General features: G+C 32.0%; 1 protein-coding gene across 1 annotated transcript; it reads right to left on the reverse strand.

The window, feature by feature from the left end:
• Positions 1-288: 288 nt before the first annotated feature.
• On the reverse strand, positions 289-6,032 carry LOC132735080 (heat shock 70 kDa protein 12B-like). Its single transcript, XM_060721983.1, has 5 exons — positions 5,919-6,032; positions 5,279-5,605; positions 4,478-4,696; positions 2,474-2,630; positions 289-2,315 (listed from the first exon to the last, which is right to left on the reverse strand). The coding sequence occupies exons 2-5, from the start codon at positions 5,597-5,599 to the stop codon at positions 1,270-1,272; spliced, it is 1,743 nt and encodes a 580-aa protein (XP_060577966.1). The 5' UTR covers positions 5,600-5,605; positions 5,919-6,032; the 3' UTR covers positions 289-1,269.
• Positions 6,033-11,685: the final 5,653 nt, after the last annotated feature.

Consider the following 11,685-nt stretch of genomic DNA (forward strand, 5'->3'; position numbering starts at 1 on the left):
AAAAATGATATTTAAAAAGGCATTTCTTGTGCAAGCAAAGATAACGTTGGATACTTGAATAAATCTTATTCAAAGTTTCTGTATAATACTTTCAGAAAACACTCGCTTCATGTAACATGAAAGTAAAAAAACGCAATTATAAAGAGACATAAAGCACACTAATGCAACATGCGAGATGAACGTAATCATGTTCATAGTTATTTAACATTAGATAAAATTTTGTAAATTTATCATATTAAATCGCATCCGGAAATTCAATTTAAATATCTTTTTATATATCTCTGGTGTACGAAAGCTATTTGTACGATAAGTTGTTAATAATAACAGTAAATCATTAATTGTTTTTATGAATGAGGGAGTTACAAATATAAAAGTACAATAAACATTGAATAAAACATAGGATAGGAATAAATGATAAGAGATAGAAAAGAGCATATCAACCAATACCGCTTTGTGACTATGTCAGGCACGAACGGGCACCACGTTCTGTAAGCGAGTTGGATAGCTTCCTCACATGAAAGTATCCAAAATCCCTGTCGGGATTCGAATCTAAAACGAGGAGGGGCAAGTAGTTTGAGGTCAACGGCCGCGGACGCCTCAGGTAAGACAAATGTATATTTAACAACATTTATGAGTTGAAATCTAAACCAGGATTAAAAGTTACAGATTGATTAAATTCACCGTCATGGTATTCAATCTCGTTTGAGATGTTAAATTAAGATTTTGGCTTCAATTTGGTTTTTGAAAACAATTTTCCAAGCAGAATGTTTATCATTTGATGATACTCTAGCTGCACATTGAAGAGAACGCTTTTTTTAACGTAAGTAAAGGGATGGTTCTCCTGCTAAATACTAGCGATGTTCAGATAAATGGCGAAATTAAATTGTTGAATTTTTAAAACAGTGAAGGAATAAAAATAGATTCATAAATAAATAAAAGTAAATAATTCACATTTTCAGAATATATGTCAGTTTTATATTAATAATTATATATAAAATAGATTGAAACGGTGTCTTTAAATATAGAAACCATACTGTAAAATAGAGCGAAATGAGAATCATCAGTTAAGAATACACGTATAATTCACATGTCAATTATGACAAATAAATCAAGGGTATACTAAAATTTGAACACTGCCAATATTTTAATATTAGATAACATTTCTTTTTCTGTTGTATTTTGAATGTCAACATATAAAAATGTCTTAAATATCAATGTCACACTAATGGGTTTCTCCACGAGTAAAGTGTTTGGTTTAAAACCTAATTCTTAGAGATCAATGTTAAGTTCATGTGTATCCCCACGAGTTATGTGTTTGGATTTAAACCTTAATTCTGTACCTCCAAATATGAAAATTTGTTCGACAGCATTTTCATCGGCTTTTAATGTACATTCCATCGGAACATCAATTTTCCCAATAGCTTCACATCCTTTATCTGTTGTGAAAAGTGGGTCTCGTTCAGTTGATTTGAAAAAGGTCAAAATAATGTGATCTTGAAAATCATTTACTGCTCGTCCTATCCTTGACACTTCATGCCCATCCTTTATCTCTTGTCCGATCTCAACAGCCTTCCAAAATGAATCTTTGCAACATCTACCTACATCAGTATAAACCAATTTTTCCGTGGGATGCTTTGTAAGATCAAATGGGACAGCAATATCCAGACCGTATGTATAACGTGCAATTCTTGCGGTAACTACTGACTGATTTTGCCCGAACAGAACAGCGCCTTTAAGGACGGCAAGTCCACATTCAACTGGTGTGATAACTTCCCAGTCAGTAAATTTTGCTGTAAACCTCTCTTGTACGTAATTGCTTTCAGAGAAACCACCAACAAGTATTATTTTGCTGACGTTTCTCATCTTTCGCTTTGACAATATTTCCTCAACATTACAAATGACGTTTTGAACCGGTCCCTCAAAACATTTCATGATAAGTGATGCATCAATTTTCAACTTGTCCTTCTGCCATATTATATTCCCGTCAAATAAATGCTCAATTTCCGAGACTGATCTATCTTTATTTCGTTCGTAGTGTTCCTTCAAACTTACAGGTACTTGAAGAATCATCTGTTTTGGTGATAATAATTGTAAATTTCGTTTCTTTGCTTCGAAATCTCTGTATATGTAAAGTAAATCTTCTAACTCGTTTCGTTTGTATTCCTCCCAATCAGACGCACCAAATAATACTTCAAACAATTCAATGAAGTTTTTGTCAACTTCTGTCCCTCCCCATGGACCTCCTATTGGTTCATGTATCTCAAGCAAAGTATTGTTTGGTCTTTTTTCGTGAACAGTGATATCAGCCGTACCTCCTAGAAAATTATAACGGCTTTGTCAGAGTTGATAAAATACTGTATCAAATGCAAGAAAAATGTGCTGATATGTCTTACAAAACCTAATAATATTTATTACATAACCTTGCATAGAATATTTTATCAATAATCATTTATCTTTAAAATATTTTATTTACCTCCTAAATCAACAATCATATAACGAGTCCCAACAGCTGAAATTCCCAAGACATCCATTTCATCGCAACGTTGAATTTCTGTTTTTAATCCCTGACACCAAACTGACGCCGCTTCGGGCTCAAGAGCTATAACCAGCTGATTATTTGGAATCCCAGCCTAAATTGCAAAAATGAAAAAATGACATGTTTTGTCAACAAAAATTGCCGAGTCCAAAAATTTTATCAGCAATAAATATAAAACAACTTACATTTAAGGACACAAAGAATTCCTTAAAGAACGCCAAAAAAGTTAAAAACATTGAAAATGTTCTTGCTTGGTTAAACTAATGGATGATAGTGGTAAGTGTAGAGCTACCGCTCCCGTCCCCTAGAATCGGTAAAAGCAAAATTCAGTGATGATTTGAATTCAGAACAAGAGCCATGTCAACATGGCCATCCCCCGCTTAATGTGTTTGCTCATTGGAATAATGTATATGTAGTAGAGCAGAATAATTCAATTTTAAGAGGTCTTTTGGTAATGAAAACTGATGGCTGAAGTGATTACAGATTTGAAACCTATGTAAATACTGATGGCTGAAAATAACAAAGGGCAATAACTGAAAAATAATGCAGGTTAGGTTATCATTCTTGTGTGCTGCATCCCTCCTCAGTAAAATATATCCACCTATGAAGTTTCAAGTTGATACCTAGATAAGCTCCGGACAAAATAGTATGAAAAAGAACAAAGGGCGATAACTCAAAAATTATATAGGGAAGAGTTATTATTCTTGCGCACAGCATTCCTCCTCAATAAAATCTATCCACCTATGACATTTCATGATGACATCTCAAACACTTTTTGAGTTATGCTCCACTCAGGTGAAAAATTATGTATGAAAAATAACAAAGGGCAATAACTCAAAAATTATGAAAGGTAGAGTTATCATTCTTGTGCAATGCACACCTCCTGAGTGAAATCTATGCACCTATGCAGTTTCGTGTTGATATCTCAAAGGCTATTAGTGTTATGCTCTGAACAAAAATTAATTTTGAAAAATAACAAAGGGAAATAACTAAAAAATTATGCAGAGTAGAGTTATCATTCTTGTGCACTGCACTCCTCCTTAATGAGATCCATCCACCTTTGAAGTTTCAAGTTGATACCTCAAATACTTTCTGAGATAAGCTCCGGACAAAATAGTATGAAAAAGAACAAAGGGCAATAACTCAAAACTTATATAGGGAAGAGTTATCATTCTTGTGCACAGCATTCCACCTCAATAAGATCTATCCACTTATGACATTTCATGTTGACATCTCAAACACTTTTGAGTTATGCTCCACTCAGGTGAAAAATTAAGTATGAAAAATAACAAAGGGCAATAACTCAAAAATTATGATAGGTAGAGTTATCATTCTTGTGCACTGCACACCTCCTGAGTGAGATCTATGCACCTATGAAGTTTCATGTTGATATCTCAAAGGCTTTTTGAGTTATGCTTTGGACAAAAAATTAATAATGAAAAATAACAAAGGGCAATAACTCAAAAATTATGCAGGGCAGAGTTATCATTCTTGTGCATTGCACTCCTCCTCAATGAGATCCATCTACCTATGAATTTTTAAGTTGATACCTCAAATACTTTTTGAGATAAGCTCCGGACAAAATAGTATGAAAAAATAACAAAGGGCAATAACTCAATAAATTATATAGCGAAGAGATATCATTCTTGCCCTCAATAAGATCTATCCACCTATGACATTTCATGTTGACATCTCAAACACTTTTTGAGTTATGCTCCACTCAGGTGAAAAATTAAGTATGAAAAATAACAAAGGGCAATAACTCAAAAATTATGATAGGTAGTTATCATTCTTGTGCACTGCACACCTCCTGAGTGAGATCTATGCACCTATGAAGTTTCATGTTTCGGACTATCGGCAACAAAATCGCCTTTACCCATAAATAATTTTCAGACGCCACTTAAATCCTAAGATAATAACCTCTCCAAAGTAAAGATGTACCTCAACAGCTGCTTCTCGCATAAACCTTTTCGCCATATCATTCCAAATGGCTGGAACAGTTAAAACGTAAGTCACATCAGTGTCTTTTAAACTAGGTACTCTTTTCCGGATCGTTGCCATAAAGTTGTCCTTCAGAAACTTTATAGCATTAGCAAATACTACTAGTGCTGGCATTTCTCTTCCTGATATGTCATCAATTGTAGTATACCGATTCAATTTCTGTTATATAAAAGCAAAAAATTAAGCATTAGCAATGTGTCCTAAATGTATTGTTTTCTTTCTTGGGGGTTTAAAGGTCCATTGTGCCCCAGGAATCCTCTATTTATTTGTTCTCAAACGTTTATTTTTTTATTTTTGGTGTCCAGTTATATTTGTTATTATTAAAAGCAGTTATTCGTTGGCCATAGTTTGCCTTTGCTACGGCAATTAGTACAGTTTACTGCCTGTTTGTTTTAATGTTGTTGTTTTCACAGTTCTTTTACATTGAATATTATCAACATTTAAGACAATTTGATTAGATCAGCCAATAGCAACTGTACACAATATGATATATAATATGATTAACAAGATCAACAAGGAAAGGCTGCATTCAATGACCAAACAACCAATCGTTATGTAGTGTTTCTCTAATTTTATTAAGCATAGTTTATAATTACACTAATTCATGTTAGTGCGTGTATTTTTATTTAGATATCATTTTCTGTCTAATTAAAATTACTCGTATATCGCGATACAATACCTGAAAGTGATAATTTTACAAGGGTGAGATTTAATTAACAGGTGTTTGAAAATAAATCTTACCTGGTCGTTTAACAGAGCCATTTTGAATCTTTTGAAAAAGTACCAGCCTTGGTGCTTTTTTTCCCCAGCTAAGCGTACAAACTCACTTTCTGCTTTATATCCAAAATATTTGAACTTTTTGTCCGGTGTAAAGAGAAGACAAGATGATGTCTTTAGAGATGCAAGTGACCCTTCATCAGCATACCATGTCTGATTTGCATAAACCTTCTCAGGTTCATTTAGTGAAGAATATGCCCAGCCGCTATATGTTGTCCCTATATCGATTGCGGTTACAATTAACCGTTGCTTCATATTAGTTGTCTTTGTTGAATCAGTTGCCATTTGTGCCTGATGAAAGATGAAAGTTTAATTTGACAATAAGTGTACATATATATATATATTTAAATTATATATTATTATAATTATTATAATTATAAGGTAAGGCATAGCATGCTTTCCACCGGACTGATAGACGGATTGTTTGACCCCGGACATAGTCATTCTATAACCATCTGCCGATTTTCACCTACAGGTGATAATTGAAAAACAAGTCGTTATAATAAAAAACAGCTTTTATAACATAATTATACTGAATAAAAAAACCAGCTTTTATAACATAAACTGAATTTTACTTTATTGATATGAAAAGAGTAGTACTTACATTTAATAATACGTATGTTTCCTTCAATGTTCCCTTTCCAATTGAAAAAAAATCGAAATATAGCTGAAGTATCGGAATATACCTGAACTAGGTCAAACAAACATTCGCTTTTTACTTCCTTTTCCGATTAAATCTTACATTAAAAATATCATATAACGGACTGTACAAATACACTTCCTAGTCTAAAATATCCATTTCGAATGTTGCACGTTTGAAGAATCATGATATTTATATACATTTTCTTTGTAAATGTTGCAATAAATAAAGTATCTGTTGATTTAGTTTAAAACGTACAAATTATTTCATTAATTATTTACTGTTTTTACGCTTACTGTTAATACATAATTGTATCATGTACATTTGCACATAATTGTTTAAGTGTTACAGCTTACTAAAATCTGCACCTCGCACGGTTTTGGCTATTGCTATGGAAATTTTTTACAGTTCTAAATGGTGTACCGAAAAGGTGATTTAAGCTTACTAACTTAAAACACAAGCTATCAAGAAAAATGACCCTTAAATCAACATGACAAAATACCCAGACATCTCTCTTACTTTGTTCGTCACCTGGTATAATTTTGGTAATTAACAAGGTAAATGCTTTGTAATTTGCATGTTAACTTCGCTTATAATAAGAATTGTTATACATTTGATTAATAAAACCTCGATGTCTTATATTCCGCTATTAAGTTTCTGAAACAGTTTTATTAAATATCTCATCAAAGGGCTACGAGTCTGAATATTCGTAAATTTACGAGACCTCATATAACCGTACTAACATATATAATATATTATCGTAATAAATTGTAAATCTCAATTTTATTGAATAAATATTTTATTGCTATCTAGAGCACTGTATTGAAATGAATTATAAAACTCAGCGCTAATCGTGGTCCTCATTTGTATGTTTAAGGGGAACTAGTACTGGTGTTAAACGTGTTACCATTAACATACCTATTATTATAACTATTAACTTAATGTACATAATGAAGCAAAATCAAAAAACAAAAGAATAAAACTATAAATAAATTATTTAATTGATTAATTCATTAAGCATTAACGAATTAATTAATCCATTAGTAATTTGTTTGATAACACAACCGAAACAATCAGTTTAAATCAAGCTATAAAGTAATGTGAGAACATAAGGCATTGATTTCGGTAAACAATGTGGCATATACATATCACATTTCCAATGTATTGAATAACAAAACGTCCCACAACAAGTTATTAAGGAGTCATTTGCCCTTTTTATAAAACAAAATATGTATTCAAGATTTAAGGCAAATAAATAAACTATATGTTTTTGAATAACATTATAAAAAATCTTAATTTAATTTATATCAATTAGTTTTTTTTTATTTCTAAACGTTAATTGTGCCTGCATTTATTTATATTTTAGTATTCTTTGCATGTTTTGCACCACATTCTACAGAGAGATTGTTGTTATAGTATAACATGATATCGTATTTTGAGGAAATGAAAATACGGTAAACATTTCATAAATCATGAAGAAAATGAAGAAAAAGTAATTAATTGTATCACAAAAATAAGGCATTTGGTTTGTGTCATTGATCCAATCATTAATGGTTAAATTTCGTACTATTTAGCACGAATTTAATCTCAATAACATACTTTACCATAATGATCGTGTTTAAATGCTAATGATGAAATGTAAAGCTTTTCTTTTTCTTGTTATGTAAACAATAGCGTGTATTTGTAATACCAGGTTATAATTTATGATATATTTATAATAGATGTTAGGGGACAACGTTAGTTTTGTATTTCTTTACGAATCAATTTACAAAATTTAATAGCCAATAAGGGTGTGAAAACTCGTTTTTCTTCCAATCGTCATGTATCAAAATGTATAAACTTCATCGCAAAACTCGCGACAGTTTGCTTATTATTATAATTTTACATCCATTATTTTTCCCTTAACATGTGCAAACAAAATTAAATAAAGAAATATGTTCAGCTATTATCGTAACAGTTAAGTATACTATGATATTAGCCATGACATTAAAATGGTGGTGTCTTTTTCTTTGTGCGTTCAAAACTGCAAGGAAGTACAAGACCAGTTTGTCTACAGATGTTCAATAAACTTATTTTTAAACGATTTATTTTAATTATCTGAAATTAATTGAATGTATCACACCAAACCTATCTCGTATATAAACTTTGCACGTTTAATCCTGGGCGAAATGGACACGTCGATTATATTTATGTTTGAACTACTTTGCCATTTATATCATTAATGAAAGCATAATTACCTAATCTACAGCGTAATATCAACTTTTTAATGAATTACAATATGTACGTGTGCAACTTATTAACAGCGTATCAAAATGATTATTAATTTTAAAAACTTACATAATCATATATAATCCCTTATTTTATATCCACGGCAAATGACTATAGGTAAACAAAATCTTTTTTGTTACGAACCTAGGTTTCCAATGTTTTAGTTAAAAGCAAGATGCCTTTGGAAAAGTGCACAACCGTACATATTAACAAAACGACAATCATAATTTCCCTTGACATTGCATTTTAGTTACTTTACGGGAATTCAAAAGCTCTTTCTTTCGCTGTCCTATGTTTATTTATATATGTACAATATATAATATTTTCAATGATCAATAAAAGAGGGAAAATGTTGTAAATAAGTTAAATTTTGAACGAAAATTTGATTTTGTGTTAACAATTTTGATTATGCTCTCTTCTTGTTGTATGTTACAGGACAAAAAGATGAAAAAAATAAATAAAAAAAATACGCCGTTACTCTCTTATAACGGTATTTGAAATTTACATTATTTTATTGAATATATTCCGGCATTTACCGTTGCTTAAACGGTAATATTTGAAATATTTCTTGTGCAAGCAGAGATAATGTTGGATAATTGAATAAATCTAGCCCGAATTTCCTAATAATACTTTGTTTGTTTGTTTCATTTTACGCCTTTTCCCAACAGTATTTCAGTCATATAGGCGGGTAGTTTCCTAACCATCATTCCTGGAGAGTTACATCAGTACTAGACTACCTTCCTCACTGCTAAACTACCAAAGCATCTCCCGGGGATCGAACCCATGCCAGAGAGGTAATTGGATTAGTAGTCATCGACTCTTACCCCTTCACCACAGAGGCGGTATCCCTAATAATACTTTCAGAAATAAAACACTCACTTTATATTATCATACAAATAAAAGGAAGCCATACAACACGCTAATACAAGATGCAAGATAAATTTAATCACGTTTCAAGTTATTCAGATAAAATATTGTAAATTCATCATATTAAATAAATTCCGGAAGTTTATTTTACATATTATATATATCTCTGGTTTTTTGCAAGTTATTTGTGAAATAATTTATAAACTAGTGTAGTAAATCAGTTAATAAAGAATGAAGATATATTTTTGTTTGTTTGTTTGGATTTTTACGGCACGTCAACACATAACTGGCCATATCGTGCCGAATGCTATTATAGGCTAAAATGTTATGTAAAACTTTGTAAATGACAACAAAAATGAGCCAATTAGATCCTGGAATACAAGTTTATCTCTTTCATATAATCAATGATGTTTTTTATGGAATTGTATTAAAAAGTTCTTTGAGTGAATTTACACAATAAAATCTATTACTTGCCTGTGAAAAATAATGACATTCAAGAAGAAAATGCTTGACATGTAAAATTTTCATTACAAGCTACACAGAAAGGGGCATTTTCATTCGTGAGGAGATAAGAGTGGGTAATTTTAGTGTGTCCAATTCGAGATAGAGATGGTGACATATCAAGAGATGTGTTTATATCGTGAAGATTTTTAAAAACGGCATTGTCCAAATTTGCTTTCCATTCAGATGATACGAGTTTATTTATAGCCGGTCTAAAATCATAAGCAGGCCACAATAAGTCAGATTTTTTTTTTAAATTTAAAGATTGTTTAGCTAAAGCATCTACTTTTTCATTTCCTCGTATACCTACATGACTTGGAATCCAATATAATTTAACAGATTTTTTTAAGTATATCATGAAATCGTAAAAGAAGTTTCCTTATCATGCTATTGTCAGATTTTTTAATGGATACTCAAACAGAAAGATATATTGAGTGAGCATTGATATTAAGGAACTAACTATACATATTTTTAAAAAAAACAACAAGAGCACCGCTAGGCGGAGCATTATATGCCCGAAAGTGTTTTTCTGTAAGAATGAAGCTTATGTTATTGAGATTAAATTCGTGCTAAATAGTACGAAAATGAACCATTAATGACCTTTGACCTTGTGACCCCAAAATCATCCTATGAAGTTTGAATATTGTGGGCCAACTGGAACTTCAGTTAAGCTCATGAAAACTGTTTTCCGTTTTAAGGTAATAGTGACTTTGACTTTGTGACCCAAAAAACAATAGGGTACTTCTATACAATATGCACAATCATCTTATGAAGTCTGAATATTGTGGGCCAAATGGAACTTAAGTTATGCTCCGGAAACTGTTTTCAGTATTAAGGTAATAGTGGCATTGACATTGTGACCCCAAAATCAATAGGGGTCTTTTATCCAATATGGACAATCATCCTATGAAATTTGAATATTGGGGGTCAAATGAAACTTAAGTTATGCTCCGGAAACTGTTTTCAGTTTTAAGGTAATAGTGACCTTGACATTTGACCTCAAAATCAATAGGGGTCTTTTACCCGATATGGACAATAATCCTATGAAGTTTGGATATTGTGGGCGAAATCGAATTTAAGTTATGCTCCGAAAACTATTTTCAGTATTAAGGTAATCGTGACCTTGACCTTTGATCTTGTGACCTAAAAATCAATCTGGGTCTTCTACCCAATACGGACAATCATCATATGAAGTTTGAATATTGAGGGTCAAATGGAACTTAAGTTTTGCTCCGGAAACTGTTTTCAGTTTAAGGTAATAGTGACCGTGACCTTTGACCCCAAAAGCAATAGGGGTCTTCTACCCAATATGGACAATCATCCTATGAAGTTTGAATATTGTGGGTCAAATGGAACTTCAGTTATGCTCCGGAAACTGTTTTCAGTTTAAAGGTAATAGTGACCTTGACTTTTGACCTTGTGACCCCAAAATCAATAGGGGTCTTTTACTTTAATATGGACAATCATCCTATGAAGTATGAATATTGTGGGCCAAACGAAACTTAAGTTATGCTCCAGAAACCAAATTGCTAACGGACGGACGGACAGACAGACTAATGCCAGGAGGTATAACATAATATGCCCTTTCGGGCATATAAAAATGTGAGAGATTGGAATAAATGATAGAGATATACTTTTATCAATCAATACCGCCTTGTGAAAAGTGTTTCTGGCAGTCATCCCCCTTTGTAGTATATTTTAAGTGTTAACAGATGTATAATTATTCAAAATGTTATCACTTGTTAATAAATTCTGAATTGCCGACATACGCGCTGTAAGAAATGCATCTCATTACATAAACAGGCTAATGCCACTCTCAATGACCTTTAAAATATTCCTAAAGTGGTGATTCGTACAGTGTCAACATTTTTGTCTAAAATCTAAAAAATGAAAAAAGAGAAATATCTATGTCCTCGTAATGCAGCTTTGAGAAATACCTGTGTCCTCGTAAAGCAGCTTTAAACGATATTCTTTTTATTTTAGCAGCTCCCCTTTTCGGAGAAACAAAGTGGAGCTATTGTCATGACCCTCTCTTCGGCGTCGACGTTAGCGTCGGCATTCGTAAATTATTCCTTGAAAGTAAAAACTATTCACT

Source organism: Ruditapes philippinarum, unplaced genomic scaffold (assembly GCF_026571515.1).
Source record: "Ruditapes philippinarum isolate M1 unplaced genomic scaffold, ASM2657151v2 ctg19905_1_1_1_1, whole genome shotgun sequence".
Lineage (NCBI taxonomy): Eukaryota > Metazoa > Mollusca > Bivalvia > Venerida > Veneridae > Ruditapes > Ruditapes philippinarum.